The sequence below is a fragment of the Phyllosticta citriasiana genome (genome assembly GCF_038021145.1).
Source record: "Phyllosticta citriasiana strain CBS 120426 chromosome Unknown IWZ02scaffold_4, whole genome shotgun sequence".
NCBI classification, from domain to species: Eukaryota; Fungi; Ascomycota; class Dothideomycetes; order Botryosphaeriales; family Phyllostictaceae; genus Phyllosticta; species Phyllosticta citriasiana.
Window position 1 is genome coordinate 1,567,255 of NW_027117281.1, and position 19,141 is coordinate 1,586,395.

General features: G+C 54.2%; 6 protein-coding genes across 6 annotated transcripts; 4 read left to right on the top strand and 2 right to left on the bottom strand.

Moving 5' to 3' along the window:
* Positions 1 to 1,079: 1,079 nt before the first annotated feature.
* On the top strand, positions 1,080 to 3,099 carry IWZ02DRAFT_516271 (uncharacterized protein). The gene is made up of 4 exons (XM_066770673.1): positions 1,080 to 1,531; positions 1,583 to 1,897; positions 1,945 to 2,689; positions 2,737 to 3,099. Exons 1-4 carry the CDS (start codon positions 1,400 to 1,402, stop codon positions 2,760 to 2,762), a joined length of 1,218 nt encoding a protein of 405 aa, XP_066624715.1. The 5' UTR covers positions 1,080 to 1,399; the 3' UTR covers positions 2,763 to 3,099.
* Positions 3,100 to 3,689: 590 nt separating this feature from the next.
* IWZ02DRAFT_489124 (uncharacterized protein) lies at positions 3,690 to 4,127 on the top strand (the record flags this gene model as incomplete). Its single annotated transcript, XM_066769537.1, has 1 exon — positions 3,690 to 4,127. The coding sequence occupies one exon, from the start codon at positions 3,690 to 3,692 to the stop codon at positions 4,125 to 4,127; it is 438 nt and encodes a 145-aa protein (XP_066624716.1).
* A 790-nt stretch (positions 4,128 to 4,917) lies between these two features.
* On the top strand, positions 4,918 to 5,805 carry IWZ02DRAFT_431689 (uncharacterized protein; the record flags this gene model as incomplete). Its single annotated transcript, XM_066766182.1, has 2 exons — positions 4,918 to 5,199; positions 5,272 to 5,805. The coding sequence occupies 2 exons, from the start codon at positions 4,918 to 4,920 to the stop codon at positions 5,803 to 5,805; spliced, it is 816 nt and encodes a 271-aa protein (XP_066624717.1).
* Positions 5,743 to 8,001, bottom strand: IWZ02DRAFT_212559 (major facilitator superfamily domain-containing protein). Its single transcript, XM_066762707.1, has 5 exons — positions 7,679 to 8,001; positions 7,566 to 7,610; positions 7,452 to 7,510; positions 7,006 to 7,348; positions 5,743 to 6,934 (listed from the first exon to the last, which is right to left on the bottom strand). Exons 1-5 carry the CDS (start codon positions 7,878 to 7,880, stop codon positions 6,093 to 6,095), a joined length of 1,491 nt encoding a protein of 496 aa, XP_066624718.1. The 5' UTR covers positions 7,881 to 8,001; the 3' UTR covers positions 5,743 to 6,092.
* A 315-nt stretch (positions 8,002 to 8,316) lies between these two features.
* On the bottom strand, positions 8,317 to 11,067 carry IWZ02DRAFT_212562 (WD repeat protein). Its single transcript, XM_066762708.1, has one exon. It carries the CDS (start codon positions 11,001 to 11,003, stop codon positions 8,754 to 8,756), a length of 2,250 nt encoding a protein of 749 aa, XP_066624719.1. The 5' UTR covers positions 11,004 to 11,067; the 3' UTR covers positions 8,317 to 8,753.
* A 344-nt stretch (positions 11,068 to 11,411) lies between these two features.
* IWZ02DRAFT_212591 (mediator complex subunit 13 C-terminal-domain-containing protein) lies at positions 11,412 to 17,304 on the top strand. The gene is made up of 7 exons (XM_066762709.1): positions 11,412 to 11,534; positions 11,590 to 11,836; positions 11,887 to 14,249; positions 14,395 to 14,659; positions 14,712 to 14,951; positions 15,002 to 16,057; positions 16,104 to 17,304. The coding sequence occupies exons 1-7, from the start codon at positions 11,493 to 11,495 to the stop codon at positions 17,027 to 17,029; spliced, it is 5,139 nt and encodes a 1,712-aa protein (XP_066624720.1). The 5' UTR covers positions 11,412 to 11,492; the 3' UTR covers positions 17,030 to 17,304.
* Positions 17,305 to 19,141: the final 1,837 nt, after the last annotated feature.

The window sequence follows — 19,141 nt, forward strand, 5'->3', positions numbered from 1 at the left end:
GGAGAGGGACCTTCCTGCTTGGAGAAGAATGCGTGGGCAAAAGTTCTGGGTTTCATTCTCTTCGCTCAGATACCTGGGTCTACATCGAGACTTCCTCCCATCAGTGATGATGTCCAAGGCAAATGGTGTCATCGGGAAAGACGCGTCTACCACACTGGGTTGTTCAGATCTGCCGGGGAATTGACCGGTATCTCAGCCAAGCATTAGGCTATGCACCTTGTTGTTGACGCGAACAAGTGAAGATATTCCTTCCCGTCGCTCTACTAACCACACTAGCCAAAACCATTGCATGCTCAAGTTCACAATTATCCGAAAATCTGCCCTGCTCTGCCAAGGTCAAAAGTTCAAGCGCGATCCAAATTTGGTTTCCGACTCCATCGTTTCTAGAATGATGACCGATACCAGAGCGATCTCTGTGAGATTGACGACTTGGAGTGCTACTCGAGGAAACTGAGGCTGTGCAGTGCGCGTACTCACCAAGACATCGGAGGGCGTAGTCACTTGGAACATGCAACCACCTGACATAGAGCTGCAAACCGACCAAATAGCTGGAGAATCAATGTCATCATCAGCCGACGCTCGCAACATTTCAAAGGCTGCATTGATGCGGGAAGCCTGAAGATGCAAACAACGAGACCAGTCATTAGGTTCAGCTTCCAACCTCTTGGTCTCAAAAAACCAATCTGCAAGTGCTGCAGGTGCCATACCTCTGGTAATGGCGAGAGATCATGACTGAGCCGGCTCATCGATACCAGCTCAAGCAAAGCTGCGGATAGGGTCAATATGCGGAACAGGGACCTGTCAGAACCCTGATCTGTGTGAATGAGGAACTACCAACGTTTAGCCTTCCCGAGCTTGGTCCGATAACGTCCGCTCTTCACGAACCAGGAATATTGCAGTTCAGGTCAGGCAGCATCGACAATCGATGGTCAAAGGACATGTGGAAAATAAAGCTACGGCCGTGTCGATGATAGCGCAAGACGCGGCAGCGTTTGCCAACTTGTTGTGTCCTGAACGCCTTCAACAACCCCGCCCTTACTCCGGCCCATCTCCGTCGGACGCGCAGTTGAGCAGAGGAATGGATTTGGCCGTGGTGAGCTGCGGTCTGTACTGAGATTGCAGTCGGTTGTGCACCATGAGGCTCAACATCAGCCCAGTCCCTCCTGAAACTGAGGCTCCCCTGCGAAGGGGTTTTCTTAAGGAGATGAGATTGCAAGCGGACGCCGAAAACAGTTAGTCTACGGGAAGAATCGGGGATCAGCACATCTCTCCAGACAACAACATCATGAGAGGAGTCGAAGCTTAAAGAAACCTCTCTGCAATATACGTTCGGGGTGTCACGTTCACAGTTGCTTTTGGCTATATTGGTCAGCCAGATAGACGACCAGACTTGTTGCAAATGTCAGTCTCTTACGCCTATTCTTCCGTGTCGACGGTGCCGGCGCATCCCTTGCTCAACGATTTCGATCTCAATCTGTTGGAATTATCACCCTATCCTTGCGACTCTTGCCATTTGGACCGTGATAACAAAGTACGCCCCTGTCTGCTCCTAGTTGTGAAGAAATGCTAACGGGCTTGGCAGTGGGAAAATTTTCAGCAGGCGGAGAGCTCTCAACTTTCAGAAGCAAGATACAGCGCACACGTGCAAGACTGTCGCAGTGGAGGCAAAAATGCTCAAACCCATCTGCCTGGAGCTGAGCATGACGATAAGAGCACGGATACCATTGATGGCGCTAAAAAACGTGGCGACGACGGAGTTTCATCCAGACATAATGGATCAGGATGCCATCTGAAGACTGGCGATTCCCAACACTTATCACGAGCATCAGAGCAGGAGCCCGAAAGCTCTGAAGACCATCCACTAGATTCGACCAGGAGATGGCATCCGAAATCTGAGGTTCGTCCTCCGGTCTCGGGGATTGTCATATGGCAGCTCACCAATAGATTCAGTCATTTCGCACCAGTCTCAAAGACTCCCAAGAGTCACTCTCATGTTCTACGTCGGAATCAAAGAGGGAATCAGAGAATACTTCCGGAGAAGACCACAAGCGCCAGGATACAAACAAGCAGCGGCGAGCCGTCCTAGATGACCTGCCGGGAACAGTCTGGAACCGCATCTGTCCCCATCTCTCGCTTGACTCTATACTTCGCCTACGCATGTGTAACCGTGCCCTCCGACGGATGCTTAGCACTGACTCGGTTCAGCCTCTTGCGAAAGAGGAGCTGGAACCTAGTAGCAATCTACTAAGTAACAACAGCCCACCATTACCCAAAGCTCCGCAGCCTGCACCTACTAGTGGCATCACGGCGGGGCCTCAACGTCCATACTATACCGGCTATCGACATTACTTGACCTCATCCTTTCCACCAACACCGCCCTTCTACCACTTTGAACCAAACAGGCTGATGCACGCCATCGACAGGGTAGTCGGGCAGAGTGCGACACCAAGCTCGCCGCTATCACTTCGCCGTGGTGGCCATGCCATGGAGCTTCAGATTCCCTTGTCGGAAGAGACGCTGTCAGACTCCACCGTGCCACTCTCGCCAGACGAGGAGATCTACACTGACATGTGGATTGCCGCCGTGGCGCCCAGCGGCGACGGCGATGACAGCCCAGAGCCCCGTCCGGCTGAACCAGCGCCACCAGATTTCGAGGACTTGAGATATGAGATGGGCCCGGTCATGCAAGGTCAGTGGTCTTGCCGTCCGCAGGATACCAGAGCTAACGTCTTGCAGTGCCAATAATACGGGCCAAGCTTTGAAAGAAATTCCATGACGGCACTGCATAACTCTCTCCTTGTTTATTCTCATAGAGTCGTGGGGGCTTATAAGAGTTTAATAACGAATTTTTAGCAACAAGACTGCCCAATCCTCGCCAGTGATTGTCGGCCCGCAGCCGCTCTTGGGCTCAAATCGTACACGGTGTTCATCGGCAGCTTCCTGCTGGTCTGGTCTGCGTCGCGTTTGAGACCAATGTAAACGTGGGGATCACTTGGCCGTTTGATTTTGATCCAGAGCCCCGCCACTCATCTATTCTCTTCAATTCTACTGGATAGGTCTGTTTTCGGGATGATTCTGGTTATGTGGGCAAGCTGCGACCTGCATAGCGGCCCTTTAGCGCTCTTGGAGCTATGAAGATGTTCAGGAAATGGTGGGAAATTGCTGTCTCAGTCCTTGCTAAATGTCTACTGCAGACAGCCATGGGCATACCAGAGCCAGCAATGACAGGCTCCCCCAAGCCCATCGGCAAAGATGAGAATTGCCTTTCTGCTGGAATGTTTCTTCTTTAAGACACTCTGCGAGTAGCTGATCATCAAACAGACTCAGCCAGACTACCAGTGCAAATGAGGCAGGCTGAAATGCAGCTCGCGTCTCCGCACCCTCCGCGACACGTCGTCCAAGAGACTTGCCCAACCATTCGCTCGACGAGCCACCTATGGCCAAGACAGTCATCTCCATCGTAGTCCATGATGGGAAAATATTTTCAGGCAGCCGTGACTTCTCGGATGGGTTTGAGACATTGTCCGGACTACACCGACGGTCGCCGGTCGTCTGCGAGGCACGGCCCCCCTTTCCGGGTTATGAAATGAGGACGTCTTGCCAGTTTGACGACGTTCTTTCTCCATCAAATTCAATCCGCAATTCAATCTTCACTACAAGTACTAAGTCCAATACACTCGACCACAAAAATGACTGCTCTCGACCAAACCCGTCGCTCCATCAAAAATTCTCCCACGATGGAGATGGAAGAGCTCCAACAGAAGTTGGAAAAGGAGACACTAGCCAACGAACGCCTCAGAGCCAAGGTAAAGGGACTCAAGAAAGCACTCGAGTCCGCAGAGCGTCAGATAGACGGCAATCGCAAGTGGATCGAACTGCTGCTTGAAGAAAATCGTCTGCTCGAGAGAGGCGTGCAAGACGCCATGGACCCCGAGTCACCTGGCACGCTCGACGAATTGTTCTACAGCTTGTCCATCTTCGAGGATCCGCGTGCCCGGAAGGCACGCAAACTGCACAAGAAAGCGAAGAAAGAAATCTTCGATGTGATCAGGGAGGCGAAGCGCGTAGAGGATGAAGAGGAAGGAGAGGAAGAGGAGGAAGGAGAGGAGGTTGTAGATGAGGAATAATAGAAGATGTTGAAGGGCCAGCTGAGCGCGTGCAGCATTTCAAGCTCATGCAAAGCCATCGGCTGAAAGACATACCCACGGAACTCAGCGACGGCAACTGCAAACGCGCTTGGACCCATGGAAACACCACGATCTGGGAACTGCTACAGAAGGGGTCATCTGCAAATGCTTCATTGCTCGGAGTGAGACACACATCCTAACGCTCGTTTGCAGAAGTTGTTGCACTTGTAAGGCTCAAGGCACAAAGCACAAGAGTGTTCATTTGGGCAGCCTCTTTATCACAGGAGACAGAAGTACGAGCGGAGCATTCAAGATTTTCATGGCCAAGAGGAGAAAGGTTCGCATTCGTTGTCATCGGGGGATCCGGAAGCATTCATGCAGTCCGGAGGTTTTGATTCAAGATTTTTCGTGGCTAAGACAAGAAAATTTAACTTTCAATTCACAATCATCAGGGGAGCCGGAAGCACTCATTTAGTCCGGAGACTTTAATACAGGAGCTTCGAATCCAAGTGTCAACTTCGAGACGTTTATCACTCGTGCTTTTGCCTGCGGTGAAGCGTGAAACCTTTGGAGCTAATTAAGTACCTGGCTTCTAACGCCCCATTCTGTGGTGTTTAGGACTACCCTGCAATCCTGTCACACAAAGCCAAGTTCACATTGCCAACGCTCGCCTTTTCACGCTGCAAATTTCTTCTCTGCTGTTCAGGGTTAAAATGCAGTCGCATTTTTCATCTCTTTTCTCTCTCTCTGTCCACACAACTTTCCCTTTCACCGCAGACGCCTAACAGTCATGCCTCCAATCACAGAGAAGAAACCCAAACCCCCAACACCGCAGGCTCCATCCAGGCGGAACAAGAATCCATCATCACCAGACCCTCGAACGCCCAGAACCAACTCAGCAAAAGCGTCGTCGGCTCCGAATCAGCACCCCACAAACGACTTCAGCCTGAGTACCAGTCACGACACCAATCCTCGCAGCGGCGGCAACGAGGCAAAGCAAAACAGGATCCTCGCAAGAAGAGTGCGCGAATTGCAAGAGAATGTCGATTTCGCCGAGCAAGAACTACATCGAGTAAGCCCGCCACTGTTATGAGTGGCCCACGCTGGTCGACGACACGATGCATGTGCTCTAAGCATAGAGAAGCGAAGCCGCGTCGTCCGCAAACTCGAATCAGCCAAGTCGAACTTCCAAAAGCAATTGACTGCCCAGGCGCTCGAGGTCAATCGGGTGTTGAGCGAGAATACCGAGGTGAGCCGGCGCAATGAGGTGCTTGAAGAGGAGGCAGAGGGCTATCGCGAGGCGTTGATGGACAAAATGGGTGAGGTGGAGGAGCTGAGGCAAAGGAATGAAGAGTTGAGGAGGAGGAATGAGGGCCTTGCTGATTCGTCGAGGGAGGCTATGGAGATGTGGGGTTTGGCGATGTGGGAGTATGGTTGCCTGCGTGATTCTTTGGGAGAGGAGTTTGATCATGATGAGGATGAGGGCGATGATGATAATGATGATGAGGTTTTGGAGGGAGATTGGAATGGGGATGAGGATGTGAGATTTGAGACTCCTTGTCCCCTTCCCGATGACCTGCACGAACAGCTTCAGGCTTGCATAGGAGATGGCGCTCTGACAATGATGTTACCGGATGAGATAGTGGACACAGAGGAAACACCCCAGAAAAGTCAGTAACCTAGATCTGTTGCGAATTCTTTCGGACACCATCCTTTTCAATGCGCCGGGATCTTGTCAGAAATGCGGCGACCGGGTCCTTCAGTCTAGCGTGACTTCGCTTCTTTCTTACTTCATTGGGTTCCCAGCGTTTGATCATCGCTCAAGGAGGCAATCAACACTTGCGGCCCAAAAAGTCAATTGGAGGTCAAAGCCAAGATTGCACATTCTATCCAAAGCGCACAGCCACCTGCGCCCCGTCAACTGAGGGAATCAAGACACCACAAACCAGCCTCCCAAGACCAGATTCAAACCTTAAACTTCCACCTCAAATCCTCATCGCCCCTCATCTGGCCGGTTGGGGCCTCCGACCCCGCCGCCCCCAACTCGCTCTCTTTCCGGCGATTTTCCCGCGTCAATACAAACCACAAAAGACCGACGATCATCGCATTGGCCGCCATATAAGTCAGCGCAACGGCATGTCCGGTAACATATCCTGGCGCCATGCGCGGCCGGTAAATCTGCGTACCAATGACGGCGCCGAGATTGCCGACGGAAATCTGCAGCGCGCAAGAGGTGGCGCGCTTAGTCTGGCCGGCGACGTTCATGGCGGGCCAGGCGAGGCCGAGGGCCGTAGCGGGATAGATGCCGGCGGCGGCGAGGAAGGTGCCGGCGTACGAGACGCCCGGGCGCGACGAGACGCGATCGGCGTTGCCGATGAGGATGGCGTAGCCGGCGACGGCGAGGATGGCGGCGCCGATCATGAAGGACGAGCGGTGGTGTAGGCGCTCGGACATGATGGCTACGGCGATGGTGAGGAGGGTGGCGAGGGCGTAGGGCGGGACTGTGAGGAGCTGGGAGCGCGCGGCCGTGTAGCCTAGGTCTTTGATGATGGTGGGGAGGAAGAGGGAGAGGGTGTAGAGCGGGAGCGACAGCGAGTGGAAGACTGCGCCGTAGAGCCAGCATTTGGGGTCGCGGAGACAGGTGAGGACAGCGTTCCAGTTGAAGGGCTCGTCGGCGGTCGAGTCGGAGTCGCTTGTTAGACGGGACAGGACTACCTTGCGCTCTTTGGGAGAAAGAAATCCGGCTGTCGAAGGGTAGTTGTTGATGAAGAGGTAGCCAAAGAGGGAGACGACCACTGTGAGGAGACCTGTGTGCGATGTTAGAGATCCAGTGTTGCCTGGAAAGTAGATAGTCAATAGTCAAATGTTTAAAACTTGCCTTCGATGATGAAAATCCAGCGCCAGCCCTTTAGGTCCGCAACACCATTCATCTTTCCGATACCGAAAGCTAGAATGCCACCAAACGCACCGGCAAGACTCGCGGCACTAAAGAAGAGAGCAACACGGTAGACTCGCTCAGTGCGCTTGTACCAGTTGGACAAGTAGTAGACGACACCGGGAAAGAGGCCACTCTCTGTAACGCCCAGAAAGAAGCGGACGGCGAAGAACCCTTCCATGTTCTGAGTGACGCCCATCAAAGTCGCCACGATACCCCAGACCAGGGTTAGCGTCGGTAGCCACATCTTTGGCGTCGTGCGTTTAAGGATTATATTGCACGGGATCTGAGATGTTGCTGTGAGCTTGATGGACCAAGGGGGACAAAATTGAAATCAGGGGGCGAAGAGCAGGAAAGGTTGATCGAGGGACATGTAGATGGGGATTTACCTCGAATAGGACGTAACCGACAAAGTAGAGCGTGAGACTAGTGAGGTATTGGTTCCCAGCTACAGACTACGTTAGATGCAATCAACGATCGACCCATGATCTACGTCGACTTACTCATGCTCAAATCTTTAGTCAGTCCTTCGAGCTTTGCATTCGCCACTGCAGCCAAGTATTAGTATATTTCGCTGACACTCGCGGTTCTTGTAATTTGAGCTCCAAAGACTTACCATTACTGCGATCCAGAAACGAGAGTAAGTAAAGGACAGCTACTCCAGGCAGGAGTCGAAGATCCAATTTGCCTAACAGCTTCTTCTCATCCACTGCGCCCGTCTCAATGTCGTCGTACTCGGCATCCGAGGACGCATTTTCAGTACCAATGGGACGGGCGGTCTTGTCTTCGGAGGAGTATTTTTCTGTTGAAGACGTCATTTTTCTCGTATCGATGCTGCCTTTGCTCTGCCAGATGGATTGGGTCCAAGGCACCCGACGAGGATGCCGCGCAGATGGTTGTCGATTAAGTCGTGGCGGGTCAGGCGGAGCCAACGCCGCGGATTAGTGCGGGCGTATTCGAGGTGCGAATGAGGGAAGATATCAATCTCAGTGTGCCACACTTTGTACGGAGAGAAGGAAGTCGGCAGACGTCAGACAGACTAGCGCAAGACATGCGCGAGGCTAAATAAGGCAAGGGGGAAGGACGACGGACGAGAGAAGAAGAAGTGGAGCAAATGAAAGTTGAGTAAAAGGATAGAACGGCATAAGGCAAGACGACGCGCGCACCCAGCTCCATACAGAGCACACCATCAGCGGTAGTCCGGTTACAAAGAAAGGCTTTCCTGACATCAGAGCGGCCGCCATGCAATGGCGCCAGCGCAGGTGGTTGATGCAGGCAACAGGACGGGCGCGGAAGAGGTGGGGAGTGAGGTGCGATGTCGTGATTGAAGATTAGTCTGGCGCGAGACGACCAAAATCGCCCAAGTCCGCGGACATCCCACGGAAAACACCAAATCTCGACACGCCCCAGCAGCCGATAATTGGAAGCAGAGACGACTGGGAAACATTCTGTAGCAATGCGCTGGTGACAAGACTTGACGCCGCGCTTCTTGAGAGAGCCTGAGTAGTAGAGGTGTAGGGTGTAGGTGAAGCACCCAAGGATCCCCCTGCATGGCTCCACCATCCTAGACGCTTCGCGACTCCCACTACAAACACATCTTCAGCCTTCAATTACAACCATTTTGGACATGCAAAGAAATCGCAAGCTTTTCCTGGTCCCAACTCCAAAGCACCATGGGTATCAACACAACCCTACATCTTCCTAAATGTGTTGCCACTCGCGCTTCTCCTCTCCATTCTCTTTCTGCTGCGGCCGTCCTTGTCTGCGTCACCGCCGTCTTCCTCAAACTTCTTGCCCTTTTGCTTTTGAGCCGGCGCGAAAGTAATCTCCTTCTCGCCTACTACACCAAGTCCGCCGGCTCTGGGCTCGCCTCTCCTCTTTTCCTTCAAGTTAGCTGCCAGCGCACCAAAGGACTTGGCCTTGGCTTGGCCTTGCTTCTTGTTCGATGACGAGACAACCATCTGCGGCAAGGGCCGGTGCCCAGATTTCTTGTACGAAGATGACGAGATGCGGCCTACATCCCTGTCCTGCTCTTTCGAGGGCTGCGTCCGCTTAGCCGGGCGCTGCTCCTCTTCATCGCTATCGCTATCGCTGTCTTCGTCGCTCGAGCCCCTACGTTCGTCCAGTGCCTCTTCTTCCACAGCAGTGAGGCCTTGAGGCTTCTTGACGTTGGTGCTCGGGTTGATGCTCTGGAACTCACGGCTGGTCTCGTCGACCTCAAAGTCTTCGTCCTGGAACAGTTTCGAGAAACGTGGATCGCTGAGCAGTTTGTTGCCTCCTGCCTTGGGCGCCTCCTCGGCCGCGGCGTCATCTCCATCGGCTTCGACGCCATCGACGGCCTTGGAAGGTGCTTGTACAGCGTCCTCGTCGCCACCGCGCTCGAGCACGCGGCGTGCCCGCCGCCGCTCGTTCTTTTCTTCCCGTTCGAGCATCTTCTCCGCAAGCTTGCGGTTGACCTTGACCTGAACCTTCTTGGAGCCACGGATGCGCGATTCGCGCTCCTTGTTGATGCGCTCCTGGATGCTCTTGGCGCGCTGCTCCTGCCACAGCTCTGGCTGGTTGATGAGTCGGGCCTCCTCATAGAGTTTCTGAGCAACAAAGTATCCGTGCATGTAGGGTCGCAGCAGGCTTGTGGTGCCAATGAGATGGGCCATGTTGAGCTGCTCGAGTTCCTTGAGCGTAAGAAACTTGTAGTTGTCGTAGACCTCTCCGGCCGACTTGCCGCCAAAGGCGTTGGGGTCGTCTGGATCTTCGGCCATTTCTTCAACCACGTTGTCCAGGAACGCGCACCATTTCGGCGCAGGGCCCAGCTGCGGAATGAAGAATGAATGTTGCTGTTTGCCTTCGTTAGCCGTGAGCAGCATACCGCTGTCTTTGCACCATTCGACGTGATGCAAGTCGACGGCAGGCTCCACGTGCGTCCAGGGTTTTCCGTCCTGCGGATCCCAGATTTTGATGATTCTTTTGTCAGCCGACAAGATCTTGGGCTCGTTGATTTGTTGTGCCGTGGCCGTGGATGGCTGGAGGAAGATGAGATTCTGGATGGGAAGGCCGAAGCCTTGGTCCTTTTTGAGGAGCGGAACAGGAGAACGCAGGTCGTACAAGTAGACGAGCCCGTTTGACGTTCCGCTGGCGAGAGTCAGGCCACTGCGATCGAATTCGAGGGCGCTGATGCCCACTCTTTCGTCCATGAATGATGCGTCTGGAGGAGGACCCAAGATTCCTACTCTGCTTCTTGACCGTGGATCCCAAAACTCGACAGTGCCCAACGATGTACCAAAACCAAGGAGGTTGTGCGACTCCTCTGCGATTGCCCCAACATTGACACTGCCTGTGTTGATTCCACCCTGCAGCGCACCCCCACCTGCAGACGTAAAGTCATCGCCACCAACGTCAATCTCGTAGCCTTTCATGAAACGTCCGAGCTCCAGGTTGAGTCGAAACACCTCTCCCATGCCGTCATGGTTGACGCCGACGGCGGGGACAAGAGCTTCGGTCGATCGTCGATCGTATTTGAGGTCTCTACCATATCTGGGTATCCTGGTGGAGTAGTGGAGACCTCCTGGGGTTTGAAATTCGAGGAAGCGGTCGGTCTGAAGGTGGAGGGACTTGGAGTAGTCGGAGGACAGGAGAATGAATGTTTCGTTGACGGTGTTTGTGTGGCGGGTCCAAGACAGGGACAGATGCGGCAGGTAGTGGGTGTGGATTTGCGGTTTGTAGGTTCCCGTGCTCATTACCCAGTCGCCATCTTCGCTGACGCGGACGCACTGGCTGGCTTCCTCGAACTCAAAGTCCTGAAGAAGCTCGATGCGGTTGGCGAATTCTGGGTCCTGCTTCAGACTGCGCTTTCTCTTGCGAGCCAGCCAGTCTGGCAGCGGTCGGGCTGTGTGGGAGCCCGATATGGTGTAGACGGGCACATCCGAGTGGTTGGTGACCTTCATGACGGCGTGGTGGACGAGGATTGCGGCGTGTCGTGGTTGGAAAAAGTTCCGCGCCAGAGCCGGGGATACGCGCGGACTTAGCGCGTCAGAAGGACTGATGTGGTCCGTGCGAGGCGCTCCATCGGATGGCCCTGAACGCCGCACCGCAACTCACAAATGTCGTCCTTCAAGCGCCTTTCCTTCTTGATACCCTCCCCTCTTGGCCTCGACTTCCATCTGTCATCACTGGGCCGAGTGCTCCTTCGACTTCTGACCTTTTCCGTCTCGGTCAACGATGCAGGTGTCCAAGTCAACCCTGGTTGCGCGCGCCGACATATCGCTTTCTGAGCCTCAAACAGGGCAAGCCCTGCATCTCGGTCCCCATTCCTCTTGATCGAGGCTCTCTCTCGACTCATCTTGCTTTGATGAGGTGCTTTGTTGCTACTGCCATTGTGGGCTTGGAAAGCGTTCATCGTCTCAGCGTCCCCTAGCCTTGTCTACTCTTGGCAAATGGATTCCCTCAAGTCCAGTAGCACCAGTGTGACTGCTGTTGTAAGAATAATGCCTCTCAAAATTCCGTCTCCAATTCCATTCTAAGCGTTTCTAGGGCGGATACAGCGCCATTTCTTACCGCACTTTGTCCGCCAAGTCCAGCCTTGAGGGATCCAGTAGCCGCACCACGCAAATCGAAGAGCTGAGCACTGTCGAGACCATCTTGCGCACTTCAAGGCATCTCGTCTTTCTAGACAGAGATAGGCTTCTCCTGTGGCTATTTGAATCTGGACCAACTCCTCCGGTACTTGATCAAGACTCTTTGCAAAGAGAACAGCAGGGCCACGTGCCTCACCTACAGAGTATGTCATGGCCCGTTCTACATCGTTTGCTAGGTCCTCACCGCCGTAAGATGTATCCGAAGCAACATTGAAAGCATCTGAATTGGCCAAATTCGCTGGGCGAACTCCTGGCTTCTCCGCCCAGTCTGGAGCTGGATCAGGCCCCAACACAACGAATGCACGTGCAGCAAACGCCAGAGCTTTTCAGCAAAATAGCCAACCGAATCTCGCATCGACGACTTCATCTGAGTCCGGCAAGCAGCATGACCCGCTTGCGATATACGAGGCGCTCATCGCTGCCGTCACCACCTCGATTTCCTACCAGTTGTCCATTTCTCAGAAAATGATACCCCTGAATTATCGCACTTTCATTTCATGCACACGACTAACGCAAAGTCAAAATAATGATGATGACGTCCCAAATCAGCAAAGCCGGAACAAGTTTTTCATCTTGTCCTTGGATGTCCATCTTTCGACGTCTGGAACCCTTGTAATTTCTACATCTGTATCAGACCGGCTGGTCTTTTATCAGCTTGAGCCGACATTCAAGTCACGGGATCTAGCAGATGACCAGGCAGGCAAGATTTTCCGCGTCGCCCCGAGCGGACTCCTTGCCAAGTATATTGGTTCTGAAGCTGTCGGAGGCGAAGGAGAGCCCACCAGCCCGTTGTACTCGAAAAAAGCAAGAGAGATCGAGCAATGGAAAGCTGATGTTGAGCGTTGGCTACGCAGAAAAGGGCTTATCCTGAGAAATTTGGATGGAGAAAACCAATGGGCCCGTATTCAGCTTCAAATTTCCCATCCAACGGCCTCAAAGGACAATTGCGATCTGCCTAGCGGAGGATATCAGGAATGCCTCTGGCCTGCCTCTCTGTGCTTTGCTCATGTGTCAGATACCACAGATGATGGCCACTACGGACCTTCACAAATGGAGCCAGAGAGCGACGTCCAGTCAACTGACAATGCCATTAGATGGTGGGCCAATGGTGACAGGGATGGGTTCAGAGATCCCCTTTGGCAAGCTCAGGACTGGTTTCTCGGCAGATCAGAACGCGAAAAGGCCCTCGACTCGCGAAGAAAAGCCCGCGTGTCACAAGAGGAAAGCACCCACGTGGCACCTGATCCAGTGGCGACGTACCCGTCCTCTCCACTCTATTCCCGCGGCTCGGCTTATGGAGACTTGCAAGCCATCAGCGGCGTGTACCCTACCCCTCCGGATGGTGTTCTTGCCCCAAATATCTCTGGACCAACGCCCATGGATGGAGTCATCACCGGACAAACCAGTGACTCAACACAAGGACAAACCAATGGTCAAGATGCAATGATATTGCCTGAATCGGGTCTTGCCACCGGAGGCACATTGGGCGAGCATCAGGAACCGCCGCAGGGTGTCGATGCTTCAGCAACGGGTCACGCCTCGAGGTCAAGCAACGGCGATGATCTATTTGGCGATATCGACGAGGAAATGTTTGGAGCAAATGACGTCACTGAAGCCGACTTCAATTTCTTTGATGATCCAGATGCTGCCGACTTTGACCTGATGGACATGTCAGGGCCGCCCGTGTTTGATGATCCTCCGAAGCAGGCTTCTTCTCCTGCGGACGGCAGTCTGCGCATCTCTCCAGGCTTGCAGCTTGCTGGAACCCATGCAAATGACGGAGAAGGGTATTCTCCGGGCGGAGAACTCGGGACCGCCGCTGGTGCAGCTGAATCAGGCATTCACATGGTGGAGCATGCAGGTCGAACCGAAGCAGAGCACGCAGACTTGAAAGATGGATCCTTACTGCAAGGAGTTGGCGATTTGACGTCTCATGTCAGGACTCCACGCGAACCAAGTCCCCCTCTTAGTCCTTCTGCGATCAACCAAAGACTCTTCGTTCCGGACATCGGAAGCGAAGACCGCAAGGCTAGTGAAAAAGAAGACACAAAAGGACCCCGACGGAAAAGCATGTTTGATGCTGTTGACTTTGGTGAACAAGTGGCAGCTGCAGATTCCAAGTACGCAGCCGATGGCCGATTCAACTTTGCTCCACCACCACGAAATTCCAAGCTCCCAGGGGGACATACTTCGGAGGGCAGATCCGTAGTCCTTCCGTCCCGTGGACTCCCAGCAACTGCGACGACCAAGATTCAAGCGGGAGTCTCTGATCTCCTCAAAAAAATCATGGCTCCAAATCATTCCAAGGATGGTTCTCCAATGGACACCCGCGAGTATCACGATAGCGATGCTAGCAGTGTCAGTTCAGCCAGCTCAGTATTACTCGAGGGAGAACAAGTCTTTGTTGCACCAACTCGACTCACTGGACTTCTTAGTCTTGGCCAGAAGAAGTGGCAGCCTTCTGTTGCAGGCACTCCAATGGCTAGCACGCCGGGAGGGATCTCTCTCGACAACAACTCACAAGAATTCGCCTCGGGGGATATCGATGGTGTTCCGGTGAGTCGAAAGTCTCCTGTCAATCATTTGTCTTGGTTTTGGCAATCAGATCTTTCACAAAGCTACCATTCAATCCTCGCTACTACGCGGGATCATGCCCACGTCACCACGGGTCCCTAGAAATTGTGACTCACTTCTTGCGCAGAGTGAAATTCCTCCGCTTTCTCTATTCGAGCCGGGCCCATACGACTGGTCCCTGGCAAATCTCCCAAATCCACAGGTCAAGTTCAGAGGACGAGCGCTTGCTGAAAATCGATCCCGTCGAGGTTCGTTCTCGTTGACCTCGGCGGCGTCCACGCCAGCCTCAGACGTCGGCTCGGAGACGATTCCCATTACTCAACCGCTAAGTGTGAAGGAAATCATTGCCATCACACAACTTCTCGTCGATCAGGTCATATTCTCCAGCTTGGGTAAGATTTGGCCGATTTTGGTGAGAAGAGTTGCAAGACTGATCAACGACAGACATGATACAAAGTGTCAGCCACAGTTACTCTCTTCTCCCGGACTATGCGTTGCCTCCATTGCCGGACCTGCTTCCGATGCAGACCGTCCAAGAAATTGTAAAAGAAACTTTCCAAGACGCAAATGATTGCGATGTGCTCAAGTACGCCACAATTCAGGACGTGATGCCTGAGCCACCGGTCTCAAGCGCCAAAGTCCAACCGAGACCCATCCAGAGACGAAACCAGTCGGATCCTCACGGTACGTTGCTCTCGGGCGGCGCTCTGTTCTATATCAAGCTAATTTTGCAGCTAACTTGTTCTTTTCCATTGCCACGCCTCACATACGCCTAAACCGTGGTGATGACTTGTGGGATGTCCTTCCTCCGGCGTTATCTTTCTGGGAGCCCCTTGGGCTGGCACCAGCCAGCGGTTCGAAGAATATCGTTGCCTACTCTGTTTATCCGGCCAATCCAGACTTGAATGACGCTGTGTCAGGCTTTCTCGACAGCATTAGCATGGCTTATGAAGCCGCCAAGTTTGGTAGTCATCTAAGGGGTCCCGCCCTTGACTGCTCAGAAGGTGAAGGACTGGTTCCAGCATCATTCAGCAACATTGATGGCGAAGTTTGGAGAATCACAGCCCAGAGTTGCATCCAAGCGATGCGAGATGCTTGTGCTACGCTTGGGAGAGTCCTGTCACGAGTCAACTACAAGCATTTCGTCAAGGCTGAAGACGGCGCGCAAGCAGATGCGATCGTCATTTACCTTGTCAATCCTTTTTCAAGTCCCCAGAACACTTGGCAGCTTTGCTCCGCATTCTGGGCCCTTTTCCAGGCTTACGGACCACCGCTTCCGATTGCTTCCACTGACAACTCGAAACCAGATGTGGTTCTTCAACTGGTTCCGATCAAGTACATTGCATCGTTTGAAGCGCCAATCATCCTCGAGCCTGCGCTTCTCACCAAGATGGCGCGAGAGGTCTACGATCGTTGCCCTCCAAAAAGTCTTAGCGACGACCCAACTGCTTTGAGCATTCGCACGGCTCCTTCAATACAGCTTGAAGAGACGCTCCCCAGAAGTATCCCATTTCGCCTCACAGTGGAGCCGCCTTCGAATCTATTACAGGAGAACTCTTACATCCACGTTGGTTACTCCATCAGTTTTGACGGAGCATGGATCACAGCCGCCTGGACGGACAATGCGGGGAAACACCAAACGACAGTCTCATATTGTCTAGTCAATCGCGTATTTGTCGAGGTGGCTCGGGAAATTTACCAGACTTCGCTTGAAATCATGCAAGCCAGAAAGGTAACCTGGCGGCTTTGCATTGCCAGAGCGGGAGTCATGGAGCGGGAGGAGGTCGAAAGTAAGTCTCCAAGACAAAACTGGGAATGATCTCTGACAACTTGTAGCGTGGCAAGCGCTTCTTGCGATTCCTAGTCCTCTTGTAATTGGAGCGGCCTTGATTTCCGTGGAACCGAATCCCGTCTTCACCATTACATCGCCGTTACCCGGACTGACGGCAGCTCAAAACCAATCATCCAACAGCGTAGGGGTCTCGACACCAGGCACGCCGCAGCCAGGTGTCTCTCCTGATCAACACGGCTTCACACCCACAGCCACGCCTTCAGAAAGCACCACGGCACCAGACCCGTCATCCGATCCCGAGGCTCGTCTGGTCGACGTGACGGACGAGTCGTGGGGTGTTATCCTGCAGCACCGCCTGCACAACTCCAACTCGACGGTCGAGTTCCGGCCCGCTCTCGCCAGCGGCTACCTAGTCAAGCGCGGTGCCGACGCCGAGGGGGCCAACAACGCCAGCGTCGCCGACCCTGACACGCCGCGAGGCCCCATTGCCGTGAGTGTCAACTTGATCTGGATCGGCAGCACAGCGGGCTCGCACAACCATCAACAGCGGCAGGGCTCGGGGTTAGGCGCCAACCTCGCGCCCATGGACAGCGGCATCGCCGGACAGGGCCCAAACAGCCCGCTGGCATCTCCAGGCGGCGGTGGCGGTGGCGGCAATGGCAACAACACGAGCAATAACGGCAGCAGCAACAGCGGCAGCTCTGGTAGCTCCAACAACAACGGCACTGGATCCGCTGCGGGTGCGGGCGCGGCGGCTGGACAGGGCGTCGGCGTTGGTGGCGTCAATCCGTTTGCGAACCAGGCGGCGCGCACGACGTACGACACGGTGCTGCGCGAGTTCCTCATCATGTACCGCAATCTGGGGCTGCTGGCCAAGCTGCGCGGTATGAAGGGCACGCGGGGCGGGGCGGTGCCGTGGCATGTGGCCGCGGCGTTGAGGGGCACCGAGGTGTTGGAGAGACTGAGTTGAGACGTGCCTGGTGTTTATTTTTGGTTATTGTTTATTTCGTTTGTTAGTGGATGTATTATAGATGGATGGATGGATGGAGCTGAGTCGACGTAGGAAGTGCTGTTTTTTGGGGCGTTGGGTATTTTTCTTAGACAGTAGTTGTAGCAGTTGCGGATGAATATATGAATGCATTGCCTGTCTTTAGCATGAATCCGCCTGACGATAGGTAGCTCAAGATGCTATGTCTTCTGGAATGAGGAGCGCCAGACGCAAGGACTGAATGCCATCCTCCACACAAACACACGTGTGTACCTACGTGTAGGTATCGAGGACTCGGATACTTGGCCGAGGCACCTACCTCGTCAGCCTCCAGATCTACAGTAACATACCTACCAGGCCTACCTCCCTATTCCTACTCACTTCAACATGTCCTTTCTCCATGCAGAGGGAGCCAAACACTCGATGACGTCTGAGCCCAAGCAACCCGACACGCCTAGGAAGGCCTGAGACCTTCGACCCCAACAGACTGACTGACTGACTGAGTGACTAAGTGCATACACACGCGGTTCATCACACATTTAGCTCGGCGGGTCGCGTGCGAGCGTGCGTGCGTTCGTACTTCAAGGGCAGCCAGCCGGCTGGCCAGTCGGTAGGTAGCGAAGCACCGTCATACCGGTCGGCAGCGGCTCTGCGTGGTGTTTTGCATGATGCGGCAGGAGAATGTCGAATGGATAGGTAAATTGACCTAGGTAGGTGGGCAAAACAAAAGAGCAAGCGGCCGCAGCGGTCCGACGTCGTTCGCTCGCCTCGAGGCCAAATGAAGGTGAGGCGAGGCGAGGCGAGGCGAGGCGAGGCGAGGCCAGCCCTCCCTCCCGAGTAAGTGAGCACGTGAGGGCGTTCGTTTCGTTCGTGACGGGACGACCTGAGAGGCATCCGATGGGATGAGACGATGGCGCCAGCCAGCGGCCTTTGGGACGTGATTAGGTCGTGAGTCGCGAGTCGTGACTGCCTGCCGACGAATGCAGCCAGCCAGCCAGCCAGCCAGCCGCAAGGATGCACGATGCGTGGCCGCGTGCTGGGTCCTGTTTCTGCTGTTGTTGCTCCCCTTTTCGCATCATCTTTCCACGGGCATGATGATGGACAGGCACGGGACCTCAGGAGAGAGAGAAGGGAAGCGTGTTTTTTGGCCATCACATCGTCAACGCAGGCGGGCGCCACGTCAAAGGAGGGCAGGTAGGTAGGAGGGCGTGGGAAATTTTGGCGGCAGGACAGCACAGTATCTACTTTGCCTAGCTACCGGGCAGTGGAGGTGGTGTCAGACAGGCTGGCTAGAGCAGAGAGAGGTGTACAGAACGGCGACAGCCGCCGATGAGAGTGGACACGACGTCATCTTGTGCGCCCTCGCTCCATCCCCTCGTTGAACGGGCTGCTTGTGCGATAACTGACGACTGATGACTACGGCGCGGCGGCGGCAGGCGGGTAGCCTGATGACTACATGTGCCTACCGCCTAGGCAGGTGCCTCTTTTAGCAGACAGATAGGCGCGTCATCACTTGGAACGCGACCTAAGCGCCCATGGAGCCATGATGTCAAGCAAATAATAAACGATTATTTGTTTGCTTTTTGTGCCTCTCTGGACCCGACCGACTAAGGTTGAGCGGCCATGCGAGTCAAGGATGCCCGCAGTCTGGAGCTACAAGCTGCACTGGGTATGACTGAGTGTGCTGCATGTACTGTACAGTACATATGTACCTAGATAGAGATGCGTGTGTGAGGAGATGATGGATGGCAGTATATGGCCGAGTGCGGAGGCGCCAGAGGTGGTCCGAAGAGACCCTTTGTCGCACAGCCTGAGGTGTAAGCACGACGCAGATAAGAGGGTGATTGGCCGCCCTGAGCGCGCACTGCGTGTGTTGAGGCGCTGGGTCACAATGGTGTAGTGGTGAATGTGAATGGGCGAAGTGTGCGATGCAGGAATTATCATTGCGCCTGGCAAGTTGACAGGCGAGCGAGGGTGGCGGCGGCGAGGCGGAACTGCTTGAAGGCGACGAAAAGTCGAGACGAATCATCATGAACAGCACGCGGGCGCGGCGGCTGACCGGTCGTTGTCGTTGCGTAGGTAGGTAGGGGAAGG